The 14,731-nt window shown below is 44.4% G+C and overlaps 2 protein-coding genes across 2 annotated transcripts; one reads left to right on the forward strand and one right to left on the reverse strand.

Annotated features, from left to right (window-relative positions):
• The first annotated feature begins 326 nt into the window (after window positions 1–326).
• On the forward strand, window positions 327–2,953 carry swsap1 (SWIM-type zinc finger 7 associated protein 1). The gene is made up of 2 exons (XM_066642876.1): window positions 327–767; window positions 2,267–2,953. Exons 1-2 carry the CDS (start codon window positions 507–509, stop codon window positions 2,816–2,818), a joined length of 813 nt encoding a protein of 270 aa, XP_066498973.1. The 5' UTR covers window positions 327–506; the 3' UTR covers window positions 2,819–2,953.
• Window positions 2,954–2,964: 11 nt separating this feature from the next.
• epor (erythropoietin receptor) lies at window positions 2,965–8,743 on the reverse strand. The gene is made up of 8 exons (XM_066642875.1): window positions 8,510–8,743; window positions 8,146–8,281; window positions 7,782–7,954; window positions 7,460–7,611; window positions 6,089–6,242; window positions 5,788–5,875; window positions 5,593–5,680; window positions 2,965–5,482 (listed from the first exon to the last, which is right to left on the reverse strand). The coding sequence occupies exons 1-8, from the start codon at window positions 8,595–8,597 to the stop codon at window positions 4,754–4,756; spliced, it is 1,608 nt and encodes a 535-aa protein (XP_066498972.1). The 5' UTR covers window positions 8,598–8,743; the 3' UTR covers window positions 2,965–4,753.
• Between the last annotated feature and the right edge of the window lie 5,988 nt (window positions 8,744–14,731).

Consider the following 14,731-nt stretch of genomic DNA (forward strand, 5'->3'; position numbering starts at 1 on the left):
AAAAAAAAACACTGGAAAATATGTTACAAATCCAATGACGAAATTTTTGCTGTGAACTGGGTGATTGTAAGGGAATATTATATTAAATAACGAAATATTGATATTTCGTTTTTATTTACAACGTTTTTTAAACTGATAAAAACAACATGCAAGAGCAGTTTTTTATTTTACAATAATCAAATATTAATTTCAGAGTAACATTTACCTCAGAGCGATTCAGGAAGAAAACAAACGTTGAACTATTTTGACAGACCACTTGATTGGCCAATCATAAGGGAAAAAAACTTGCAACGTAGAGACATTGACCAATAAAAAAATGAGGAACTCTTTCGAGTGGCCAATGATTGTGAAGTGGGCGTTTCCGCTGGCGTTGGCGGGAGCGATGCACGTTGAAACATAAAAGTCAGCGGTGAGGTTTAACGCGTTTATCAGAAAACCAAGGACTTATTTTGTGTGATAATCAGATAAAGCGCTCTCTCCGTGTTCGGTGAGTTGTAGTAATAGTTATGGTCGATATCCTGGGTCTGGTGTTTAAACGCTTCGGTCCAGAAATCCCACATGAATGGAAGCTGTGTTCTGTGGAGAACGGCGTTCTGGTGGTTGGAGATCAAAACATCAACACATCCCTGTTGTTTTTGGCGGCTGTGACAGCAGCTACAGAACTGGGAGTTAAAGTGCTGTTTTTCTCTCAAAGTCAGATTCAGAGTCTTCCGTTTGGTTTCCAGGGGTCCTCCTCTTCCAGCGCTTTGAAGCCGGACTGTCTAAAGGTGGGACAAGGGGATATCCACCCATTTTTCAAAGTTTTTAGATTATATATATATTTTTCAAATGAAGTTAAATGGACACGAATGATTTTCACCGCCATTTTGGAGGTAGTCTGTGGCTAATGCAGCATGTGTCCTGTGTCGGCTGGGTGCATTTGCATTTAATTAGCTCCCTTACTGGTGAAAATCTGAAATTAAAAGTCCCAAGATGGAAAATGTCCAAAATGTAAACACAGGGCTGGCTTTTAAGTCTCTTGTTAAATCTTTTGCTGAATTGTGCTTCATCCGTAGTCATTTAACCAGATAAAATACACTAAACTATTGTATAAAAATGAGGAATACATGTTGGCTTCCTTATAGGCAGCGTCAGCGATTGTGAGGAAACCCTGTTCTCTGGTTTGTTTACGTTCAGAAGCTCCTCGTGCTTTAAGCTGGAACAGTATGTTTCAGGAGAAAAATGTATAAATTGTCTGTAAGTTTTTATTCAATGTTTTTAGATTACCACAGGAACTCATTTGTAACTCGAGTTGTTTTGTTTTGTAGCACTTTCAGTCTGGGTTTACTTTCACGCGTTCCCAAATTTATAGTCAGTTTTATTAGATTAAAATCTATCAGTATTACCTGCCTATGAAACAGGAATAGAGCATCATAAACATAAAACATATGACTTGCAAACAAACTATCAAGCTCTGACGTTTGAGTGGTAACTATTTTCCGACTTGTAAATTTCACCCGAATGGCAGACAAAGTTGTATTTACCACTGATTTAAGAGATGTGACGTATATGAGTTTTAAATCTTCCCCTGGAGAAAATTGCAAATATGCATTTCAATCGATACATTGTGTGATTTCTGTTATTTAATAATAAACAGTGGTGGACAGTAATGAAGTAAATGTAGTTTGTTACTGTACTTAAGTACTTTTTCGTGTATCTGTACTTTACTTAAGTATTTCCATTTTGGGCATCTTTTTATTTATTTATTTATTTTCACTTTAACTCCATCACATTTTAGAGTCAAATATTTAAGTTTTAATTAAATATTGAACTTTTTCCCTTTCCAATACCATTTCACGTATGAGTATCTGCCGATACCGAGTCCCGACACCAACTCTGTCTATCTTTACTACTAGAAAGGTGCCTATGAATCTAGGTGTTTATATTGCTATACTTAGATTTTATTTATTTAAAGCAGTGTTCTGTATCACTAATAATATATAATAAGCTTAAATGAACATAGGCATGTAATTAAAACAAACAAACAAACAAAAAAAAAAACTAACTAAACTTTCTCAAGTTCAACACCAAATTAAATATAGGGTTTAAATATTTTGCAGATCATTGCATTTTGCTTTTTTATTTACATTTTGTAAAGTGTCTTAACTGATTTGGAGATGATGCGGGGATGTATATGTACAAGTAAACACAAATGGAATGTCATAACCTGAGGAAAGAAGAAAAATGAATCCACTTTTTTTCAGTTCTTCATGCTCTTACTTTGTAGAAAATCAGATTTGTCTACCCCAAGACCCTGGAGGATTTGCTGGAGGATGTGGCTTCTCTTCATGAGCTGGTCTCTGATGCTGCGGCTCTCCCACGCCTGGTAATCGTGGATGGTTTGGAGCGGTTTGTGAGCGGTCCATCTGTTCAGGACAGACCCCAGCAGGAGGCTCAAAGCACTGTGGCTCATGTGGTGGCCCTCCTGCATGACACTGTTACTTTCCTCACTCAGAACTCAGAGGCCAGAGCAGAGAACCTCACTCAGTGCAGGCTCATTGTGTCCATTCAGCCTGAACGGAAGAGCCAGGGTGGGTGTGACCTGTTGGCCCCGGACCCGATCCTTTTGGTTTTGGAGCGCTACCTGCAGGTGAGGTGCACCTCGGAGAGCTTGAAGACGGGCCAAGAGCAGAATGAATGGCTGCTCTGTGTCTCGTGTCCGGGGCTGCAAATTGTTGGGGATGGTAATGCAGAGAAATTGCTACGGTGCCATGCAATGCTACAGCCTCAGGGTTCACTGAAGTTCTCTTTAGTCAGTCCAGAAAAAGAGACATCATAGAGACACGGTGTGGACTTGAACAATAAGCTGAAGAGTTCATGAACGCGTCTTGCACTTCACAGGTTCCAGATAAAAAACAATAAGCCACTGAAATGTCAATAAATGAAGCTGAATTAAATTAAACAAAACTTTTAATGAACTACTCACATGTTATATTTGTGCTTATTTGCATAACAGACAATTAAAAACAGTCCATGACATACTCCATGACAAATACATGAAAAATAAATGCAGAAAATATTGCTTGATTTAATGGTATAAAGATTAAGGGGGTCACAAGTCAAAAATATTCACTTGCTTTTACAAGTGCAATTAAAGAAAGATGTAAAATGATTTAGTCAGCGTTGGTAATTGCTGATGGGTTGCTCAGAAATATTATAAAATTCATTTTGTTTTAACTAAATTGGAACCTGTCTACATAGATATTCTTTTTTTAAATCCCAAAATAAGCTGTTTGTTTTGGGAAATAAAACGGTTACAAAAGGTCACGCCACATGGTGTAATATGGGTGTATTATATAACATTGTTTCTCTGGTAACATAACTGTTAATATAGTTATTAAAATGCAACCCAACCACAGAAGATTGAAATAAGGCAAAAATAACACACATCAAGAGTCTTTCTGAGGGTGGATCATTTTAAACATCTTTCAAAAATCTATTAATCTCTCCACATCTAATTAGACAGGACCAATTATAATGTCTTCATTGAAACGTGTACAGTGTGTTTAAGACCTGACAGTTTTCACACAATGCTGGGAGAGGCATGTTACATTGAGAGCTGCTGACTTCCAATGACTGAAGTGACACGAAAAGGACAAAAATATGGTGTTAGTTTGAGTTGAAAAACTAGATTCTGACTTGTACAGTGTCCCTTTTTTATCAATTTATTTTAAGTACGCGTCTAAATATGAAGATGATAGTTTAAGACAGTGTCAACCACATACATTGAATATGAACTTTTCAACCACTTTATGACTGAAATTTGAGAGAATATAAACAAAATATAATCAAACAACATAGAGTTAATGAGACATTTGTTGTTTCTAATCAAAAGGGAATCCCCCCCCAAATTAGAATAGAAACGTTTTTTTTTGTTTATTTGTTTGTTATTGTCCGCTCTCGGGTGAATATTAAACTGACACTTTGAAAACAACAAACTAAAACATGGAAAACATGAATTTATTTACAGATTATTTTAAAAAAGGGAAAGGTTTACACCGACTACAGCCTACTGTGAAGGTTCTGCTTTTATTTACTACACATTTAAAATGAGTTTAATGTTGAGAAGGTTGTACAGGACACAAAAGTAGTGTTTGATGGCGTTGTAAATGGTTGTGGAATTTGCTTAATTTACAAGTGTTACAGAAAAAAGCATAATGTCGTCGTATAAATCTTATCTAAAGACTCCTGGTGTCTCCCGACGAAACATAAAACCTTGAAGATGTGGTGTTAACTCAAATGAGGGGGAAATGTTTCCACTGGAATTTTCCTACAGTCTTTTAATGAACCCTTGTGACGTTCAGGGAAAACCAAACATAATCAATCTTGCGTAGAAACACAATTCAGTTTATATTTACATAGAAAAGTAAAAAAAATAGTAATAATTCAAAGGCTGTAAATGATATGTGGTATATAACGTATAAAAGTGTAACAAACCTGAGCTTTTCACTTCAAAAGCTGCCTTAAAAAGTATTGTTTTTTAGGAAAAATATCCAGCTGCACTCATCTGCCTCTGAGACTCTGAGTCGTATTCATCAAGTGTTACACTGTCTTTCATGAGAAAGCAGTGACAACACACTGGCTTTGAAAGTCTCTCTACTGGTTCTTAATGAGTTGGCTGTAAATTTCCCTTCTGAAATAGGTTTGTACAGGTCGTTTGGAGATGGCTTTTCAGTTCTTTTCTTCTTTTTTCATTGTCCACACGATGATTTTGTCAGTACTGAGGGTGAACATGTTGGCTGTATATAACTGGCCTTCTGTACCCGAGAATGTCGTTTTTGTACTCATTGGCATAGACGGCACTTCTGCCCATGTCTGTTGTTCTGCTGGAGCTCATGGGGCTGTAGTCCATGGACACACCAGAGTCTGCAACAGCCATGTAAGTATATCCTGGCCCTTTAGCTGGCCACGTATGATTTGGATACTCAAAGCTCGACTGTGAAGAAAGTCTTCCCGACCCAGAGCTTTGCTGGAGAGAGCCGAAATCAGAATGAGAGGCGGCGGACAAGGAGTTCTCTCTGCTTGCAAAAAGGGCTTGCAGGGGAATTGTCTCCTCCAAAACACTGTTCCCATTATCTTCTCTGCCATTCTGGTTCTGGTTCAGGATGACGTATGTGTCTTGCGATTCAAGGAGTAGCGATGGAGGTAGCAACTCCGGGTTTTCCTGAAGGACTCGCAGCTGTTCCATCAGCCAGTGAGCGTGAGGAGGTTCTTGCCATCTGTGAAGCAAGCCTGGATCCATGTCCCTCGTCTCTAACTGATCTTCCCCTCCGTCTGTAGTCTCGGACTCCCCTCTGAGAAGGGCAGCTGCTCTAGGGGCAGATACGTGGCTGGGTAGTGTCACTGCAGGACTGGTCTCGGACAGCACCTCCAGAGGTGCGGGAAGGTCCTCGGTGTACACATGGACTGGCCATATCCTGCCATTACTGTGTCCCAGCCACTCCTGAAGTAAGTAAAGGACATTTTCAACAGTTATTCAAGAGATTATCTCAGAAGCTTTTTGGGCAGCACAATGCCCCTTTCGTTAAGATTATTGCACTCAGTCTGCTGTACCTGGAAGTCTCCCTTGTGGACAGTGAAGAGACCCAAGAACTTGCGCTCAGGTGAAGGGATATCAGGCCACAGCTTTGTTAACAGGAATCTGTAATTGTGTACACAGTTTGATGAATCTTAAATAATAAAAATGGTGTACAATCACATTAACGGCATCTATTATGAATCATGACCTGTGTTATGTATTTTACTAACTTGTGATGGGACAGAAGCACTGTGAGAGACAGCACGATGAGAATCAGAGAGATGACGAGGACCAGTGCCACAATCAGGGGGTCCAAGTCTGTTAAGAGAAGACAGAGAAGAACCACAATCAGAATCAAGTAAAAATAATACGTTAAATTCAGGTCAAAATCACATTTTCTTCATTAGATCCCCGGCTGGTGAATGACTGTTTAAATGGTGTGAAAGTTAGTAATAATCTAGAGTTAGTATTTTACATTAAAGCTTATGGTGGATATTTCTTAAGGTCTGTTGTTGTCAACATTCACCTTACCACTAGGTGGCGTAGTCCCAAATGCAGGGTCAGACCATGCGCTCCAGTAACCATTATAGGATTCACCGTCGGGTTTGACACGGACCCACACTTTGTATTCACTGTTCGGTTGAAGGCCGCGGAGGATAAGCTTAGTGCTGGCTTTCAGCATTTCCTAAGAAACAAAACACAGATTTACTCTTATTTATTTATATTTTTAATCAGCAAAAAAGCAGCTGAATTGTTTCTGTTGAAGTGTGTTTATAGTTTAGATATTTCCCGAATTTTATAAGCACCAAACTAATTTCTGTAGAAATTAGTTGTAATGTTTTTATGATTTGCTGGGGCTTGTTTTTGTTATAATTTGCAGATTAAAAAGAACCATTTGGAATGGGAATTATGAGAATGCAAATACAGTGATCCCTCGCTACTTCGCGGGTTTTTTCAAGGGGGCTTTTTTATTATTTCCATGTATTAGACTGGGGCTGTAGGTGACAAAATATATCACTTACAAGTGTTTCTTACGTACAGTACATGTGTTGTTCACGTCCACATCCGAGTGAAATTTACTGACGCTAAATCACAGCTTAGGAATGACTCTATTAAAGAAACTGGTGGGATATCACATGTAGTTCCAGCTGAAGAACATTAGAGAACGACTGTTTAATGCAAAGGGTGGGTTGTTAACAGCAACAGGGAGGGGTTTAAAAGTCCAAATACTCGTTAAATACATAAAAAATATATATATATCTTTCCTCTATTTCGTGGAAATTCGTTGTTCGGGGGTGGTCTTGGAACGCAAGGGTCACTGTACTGTCATTTCACAAGTTGTTTTTTTTTTCAATTTCTACAAAATGTGACAGGAATCAGCAAGTTATGGTAATATTAAAAAACATGACACACAGTTATTTTTAAATTGGGTTTACAGTGTATCATATAACGAACGGTGTTCTTTTGTACCACGCTGATGACAACCAAATTTAGTTTACATTTTTATAGACATTTATTTGCTTGAATGTATTTCAGTTCCTGGATGAAATCATAACAATCAAGTGGCACTATTCCTCACATACATTTGAGAAATGCTTCAAAATGCTTTGCATGAAGGACACTTTGTGTCTTTGTTGCGTGAGGAGTCAGGAGGGTTTAGTGAAAGAGTGTACGATGTCCACTGGCTTAGTTCCAGGGGTTGAAATGTTTAGTCAAGTGGAGATTGACTGGATTGGAGGTAAACGTCAGCGGTTATAAAATGGCGCTCTAGTTAATATCTATGGTGCCTTATGACCAGGGTTCACGACTCTACCTCACTGAGTCTCAACCAGAAAGGCAGTTTCGGGTGTTTATAAATCATCTCAAACATCTGCTCAGTCTATAATTTGATATGATTTGTACCTTCCTCATAGGGCTCCCCTCCATGACGTATCTGACCTCATACATCATGCTGTCGTCCATGTACTTCAGGACAGGAGGCAGCCAGGTGACGTTCAGCTGACTCTGTTGCTTTGTCCTCACAGCAGTGACATTGCTTGGAGGATCTAAGAGGACTGAGGGAGAAGGAGCAATAAAATACACAGAATAAGTCATTGCAAATCATAACAACAAAAGCACTAATGCTGAGGCTATGAAGGCTATTTTAGTGTCTTCTGAAAACACAGGTTTTGTAGAGATTTCGTGGAGAACATAAAAGGTCTCTTTTAAAGGTTTGCGGACTCACAGACTTGGTCGATGAACAGGCTGCGGTTGTAAAGTTTCTGTCCCCCCTCAAACACGCACAGGTGGAGTTTCTCGAAGAACTCAATGCGGGGGAGACTGCAGAGAAACAGCTTCTTACTGTCTGCCCCCAGGAGAGAGAGTTCAGACACAGCACACTCGCTGATGTTGTCATTCCTGACCACAAAGAACAGACCACATTCTTATTGAACAGGTAGAGGGGAGACGGGTGGCTTTAATACAAAAGGAGCAGTAGTAGACCCTTATTAAAAAATTAGACCCCCTTTTTCCACAAACCCATGCTTTCAAAATATAGAAATAAATTAATAAATGTCAACGTTACGTTTTTAAAAGCCAGCATTACTCACTGGTACTGGTAGGTGAATGTGTACTGATCCAGTGAAGTGTTCCTGCCTTCCTCTTCTCTCCAGAAGCAGGTTAAGTCACTCATAGTCTCAGCAAAACATTTTATGTCCTCTGGCTCATCACGAAGTATCTGTTTAACTGTGAAAAGGAGAATTCCTCAGCGTTACTGCTTCAGATCAAACTTGAGCAGTGTTTGGAGAAAAAAGTGTGGTTTATTGAATGTAACTGAAATTTTGTAACAGCAGCACATCATTAGGTAGCTATTCAGGTAAAGACCTCAGAAATGTCATATATTAGATGATGGCGCAGTGGTGTAAAGATAGTAAAGTAGAAGTTGAATAAGCAATTCTTAAGAAAACCTCTTACCTTTGTTTTCAAAAGACTGTCCCGTGTTCGTAAACAAAGCCCAGAGAAGTACGTAAGCTATCAATACGCCGCTTCTGTCATTTGTCATTTTCTGGCCTCTTCAAAAAACAAAAGCAACATTTCTTTTCGATATTCTGCATAACTGGAGATGATCGATCTCTCTCTCGCTCGCTCTCCCTCGCGCTCATGCACACAGCTTGTGCTGTAGATACGATGTTCTCGCACCACTCACACTGCTGCAGCGCTCCAGATAAGCAACTCACGAGGGACCTGAATTGTTTACTTCTGTTTTTTAATGAGGAGGAGGAGGAGCGCCAAACAGACAGTGTCTCTGTGGGAGGGACAAACGACATGTAGAAAATGAGTTTACTCAGTCACGTTTGACATTGGTACGTTTCATTCGTGGAATTTTGAGTGTGATTCATTATTTTTGTTCTAAATCAACTTTAGTTGGAACTAAATTAGGCTCCAGTCAAATGCTGATGGGTTTCTATTTTACTGAGTATCTCTAAGTGAGGTTTTTTCAGCACAGAACTCAAATCTTTATACAATTTAATTAATTTATTTATTTATTTTAGAATAAAATGTAAAAGCTCATGAAATGTGTGTGTACCAGTAAAGGCAGTGTCACCCACTAACGGAAGTGAGGAAAAAATATCCTCATAGCTACAATTAAGGTGATTATGAACCAATTTAGTTTTTGGGAACTTATTAAAATAAAGCCCACCTGCTGAACATGATCCTGTTTGTACTGTATCATAGTTTCAGTGTAGTAGCATTTTGAGCTTGTGTTTCACCTCCTGTACCCGCTTCTTGTTATAAAAGACAACATTTCTTCACATTCAGAGGATTTTGACTAAATCAACAGGCTGCATGTGTTGGGTAAAGGGACGTATAGGGAGTCTGTGTGGTATGGCGTCCAAACAGTCAAAATAGAACACGTCAGGTGAGTTGTTTGGTGAAAACTCAAGGAAAATGTTAGCAATGGCAGAGAAGGTTTTGCTCCTGTGGAGCTACACTAACTGGTCTTGTTATCAGACAGCAGCACCCTGTTCTTTTTTCACTCAACATGCCTTATCAGTGTGTGTTACACTCATAGATAAAGTGTGATGGAGTCCAAACACATCCCACCCCAAGACTGCCACTTCACTTTTCACCCTCCGTGTCACTCGTAATTTGGAATGTTGCAGTTACATCAGCCTAAATCGTTGGACCCGCAAATCACCAATCATCGAATTAAACATCACTAAGCATCTAATTAATTAAAGAGCATTGAGTCACTTTATGTTTTTGAGGCCCCTACTACAGTTTCCCCCAGCCTCTTGTTTCCAAAACTAGTGGTTTTCTATTTTGTAAATGAAGGTCAAACTGTTTAATGCCATGTTCCCTATCTGAGGTGAGAATGAATTTCCCAAAGATGGGAGATCCGCTTCCTGTTCTGACAGTCACATGAATAATTATAGACACCCCTATAATTTACATTTTGTTTGTTTTAAATAAGTTAACACATCTACAGGAAACAAACTGCTTGTGGAATTTATTGCAGATTTACAGCACAGTTTAAAAATATTTTCTTAGTAAAAAGTATTGAAAAGAAGTAAAGTTAAGCTATGTACTAGGCGCCGATGTTTTTCCATTCAAACTAATGTGATATGATCAGTTCTGGAGGCCTTTAAGGCACTGCATGATATTGTAGTGGATCTAATACATTTGAATACAGTGGAAAACTAGAACATGCTTGCTTTATTTTGGTCTAGGAAAGTGACTCAGTTGTTCCTTTAGCTGTCGTCAAATTCATAGATAAGCAGCCTTGAGACTGAAATGTCACCAGTTCAATTCTGATACAGCCTGGGAAAAAAAATGGGCGTTAGAGGACGGAAGGATTAGTGATTTCTCCTCCCTCAACATCCATGACGGAATTGCCCTTTAGCAAGGCTCCTTGTAGCAATGTTCCTAGGTGGCAGCCTGCTGCTGCAGGTGTGTATTTTCACTGGACCTAATCACTACTGTGTGTGTGTGTGTGCTCACTGCCAAGCATTGTTGTCGTTGTCCAATTAAAATCATATCTCCCAAAATAGTAACTTCTACAGGAGAATGGGAAAAAAAGTTTTAACTTTCAGGGGAAGTCAATGTTCGTTCATTCATTCATTCATCATCTGTAACACACCACAATCCTCACAGTCAGTCACCCGGAGGAAACCCACACAGACACAGGGAGAACACACCACACTCCTCACAGACAGTCACCCGGAGGAAACCCACGCAGACACAGGGAGAACACACCACACTCCTCACAGACAGTCACCCGGAGGAAACCCACGCAGACACAGGGAGAACACACCACACTCCTCACAGACAGTCACCCGGAGGAAACCCACGCAGACACAGGGAGAACACACCACACTCCTCACAGACAGTCACCCGGAGGAAACCCACGCAGACACAGGGAGAACACACCACACTCCTCACAGACAGTCACCCGGAGGAAACCCACGCAGACACAGGGAGAACACACCACACTCCTCACAGACAGTCACCCGGAGGAAACCCACGCAGACACAGGGAAAACACACCACACTCCTCACAGTCACCCGGAGGAAACCCACGCAGACACAGGGAGAACACACCACACTCCTCACAGACAGTCACCCGGAGGAAACCCACGCAGACGCAGGGAAAACACACCACACTCCTCACAGACAGTCACCCGGAGGAAACCCACGCAGACGCAGGGAGAACACACCACACTCCTCACAGACAGTCACCCGGAGGAAACCCACGCAGACGCAGGGAGAACACACCACACTCCTCACAGACAGTCACCCGGAGGAAACCCACGCAGACGCAGGGAGAACACACCACACTCCTCACAGACAGTCACCCGGAGGAAACCCACGCAGACGCAGGGAGAACACACCACACTCCTCACAGACAGTCACCCGGAGGAAACCCACGCAGACGCAGGGAGAACACACCACACTCCTCACAGACAGTCACCCGGAGGAAACCCACGCAGACGCAGGGAGAACACACCACACTCCTCACAGACAGTCACCCGGAGGAAACCCACGCAGACGCAGGGAGAACACACCACACTCCTCACAGACAGTCACCCGGAGGAAACCCACGCAGACGCAGGGAGAACACACCACACTCCTCACAGACAGTCACCCGGAGGAAACCCACGCAGACACAGGGAGAACACACCACACTCCTCACAGACAGTCACCCGGAGGAAACCCACGCAGACACAGGGAGAACACACCACACTCCTCACAGACAGTCACCCGGAGGAAACCCACGCAGACACAGGGAGAACACACCACACTCCTCACAGACAGTCACCCGGAGGAAACCCACGCAGACACAGGGAGAACACACCACACTCCTCACAGACAGTCACCCGGAGGAAACCCACGCAGACACAGGGAGAACACACCACACTCCTCACAGACAGTCACCCGGAGGAAACCCACGCAGACACAGGGAGAACACACCACACTCCTCACAGACAGTCACCCGGAGGAAACCCACGCAGACACAGGGAAAACACACCACACTCCTCACAGACAGTCACCCGGAGGAAACCCACGCAGACACAGGGAGAACACACCACACTCCTCACAGACAGTCACCCGGAGGAAACCCACGCAGATACAGGGAGAACACACCACACTCCTCACAGACAGTCACCCGGAGGAAACCCACGCAGACACAGGGAGAACACACCACACTCCTCACAGACAGTCACCCGGAGGAAACCCACGCAGACACAGGGAGAACACACCACACTCCTCACAGACAGTCACCCGGAGGAAACCCACGCAGACACAGGGAGAACACACCACACTCCTCACAGACAGTCACCCGGAGGAAACCCACGCAGACACAGGGAGAACACACCACACTCCTCACAGACAGTCACCCGGAGGAAACCCACGCAGACACAGGGAGAACACACCACACTCCTCACAGACAGTCACCCGGAGGAAACCCACGCAGACACAGGGAGAACACACCACACTCCTCACAGACAGTCACCCGGAGGAAACCCACGCAGACACAGGGAGAACACACCACACTCCTCACAGACAGTCACCCGGAGGAAACCCACGCAGACACAGGGAAAACACACCACACTCCTCACAGACAGTCACCCGGAGGAAACCCACGCAGATACAGGGAGAACACACCACACTCCTCACAGACAGTCACCCGGAGGAAACCCACGCAGACACAGGGAGAACACACCACACTCCTCCCAGACAGTCACCCGGAGGAAACCCACGCAGACACAGGGAGAACACACCACACTCCTCACAGACAGTCACCCGGAGGAAACCCACGCAGACACAGGGAGAACACACCACACTCCTCACAGACAGTCACCCGGAGGAAACCCACGCAGACACAGGGAGAACACACCACACTCCTCACAGACAGTCACCCGGAGGAAACCCACGCAGACACAGGGAGAACACACCACACTCCTCACAGACAGTCACCCGGAGGAAACCCACGCAGACACAGGGAAAACACACCACACTCCTCACAGACAGTCACCCGGAGGAAACCCACGCAGATACAGGGAGAACACACCACACTCCTCACAGACAGTCACCCGGAGGAAACCCACACAGACACAGGGAGAACACACCACACTCCTCCCAGACAGTCACCCGGAGGAAACCCACACAGACACAGGGAGAACACACCACACTCCTCCCAGACAGTCACCCAGAGGAAACCCACACAGACACAGGGAGAACACACCACACTCCTCACAGACAGTCACCCGGAGGAAACCCACTCAGACACAGGGAGAACACACCACACTCCTCACAGACAGTCACCCGGAGGAAACCCACGCAGACACAGGGAGAACACACCACACTCCTCACAGACAGTCACCCGGAGGAAACCCACGCAGACACAGGGAGAACACACCACACTCCTCACAGACAGTCACCCGGAGGAAACCCACGCAGACACAGGGAGAACACACCACACTCCTCACAGACAGTCACCCGGAGGAAACCCACGCAGACACAGGGAGAACACACCACACTCCTCACAGACAGTCACCCGGAGGAAACCCACGCAGACGCAGGGAGAACACACCACACTCCTCACAGACAGTCACCCGGAGGAAACCCACGCAGACGCAGGGAGAACACACCACACTCCTCACAGACAGTCACCCGGAGGAAACCCACGCAGACACAGGGAGAACACACCACACTCCTCACAGACAGTCACCCGGAGGAAACCCACGCAGACGCAGGGAGAACACACCACACTCCTCACAGACAGTCACCCGGAGGAAACCCACACAGACACAGGGAGAACACACCACACTCCTCCCAGACAGTCACCCGGAGGAAACCCACGCAGACACAGGGAGAACACACCACACTCCTCACAGACAGTCACCCGGAGGAAACCCACGCAGACACAGGGAGAACACACCACACTCCTCACAGACAGTCACCCGGAGGAAACCCACGCAGACACAGGGAGAACACACCACACTCCTCACAGACAGTCACCCGGAGGAAACCCACGCAGACGCAGGGAGAACACACCACACTCCTCACAGACAGTCACCCGGAGGAAACCCACGCAGACACAGGGAGAACACACCACACTCCTCACAGACAGTCACCCGGAGGAAACCCACGCAGACACAGGGAGAACACACCACACTCCTCACAGACAGTCACCCGGAGGAAACCCACGCAGACACAGGGAGAACACACCACACTCCTCACAGACAGTCACCCGGAGGAAACCCACGCAGACACAGGGAAAACACACCACACTCCTCACAGACAGTCACCCGGAGGAAACCCACGCAGATACAGGGAGAACACACCACACTCCTCACAGACAGTCACCCGGAGGAAACCCACACAGACACAGGGAGAACACACCACACTCCTCCCAGACAGTCACCCGGAGGAAACCCACACAGACACAGGGAGAACACACCACACTCCTCACAGACAGTCACCCGGAGGAAACCCACTCAGACACAGGGAGAACACACCACACTCCTCACAGACAGTCACCCGGAGGAAACCCACGCAGACACAGGGAGAACACACCACACTCCTCACAGACAGTCACCCGGAGGAAACCCACGCAGACACAGGGAGAACACACCACACTCCTCACAGACAGTCACCCGGAGGAAACCCACGCAGACACAGGGAGAACACA

The sequence above is a fragment of the Hoplias malabaricus genome, chromosome 13, assembly GCF_029633855.1.
Source record: "Hoplias malabaricus isolate fHopMal1 chromosome 13, fHopMal1.hap1, whole genome shotgun sequence".
NCBI classification, from domain to species: Eukaryota; Metazoa; Chordata; class Actinopteri; order Characiformes; family Erythrinidae; genus Hoplias; species Hoplias malabaricus.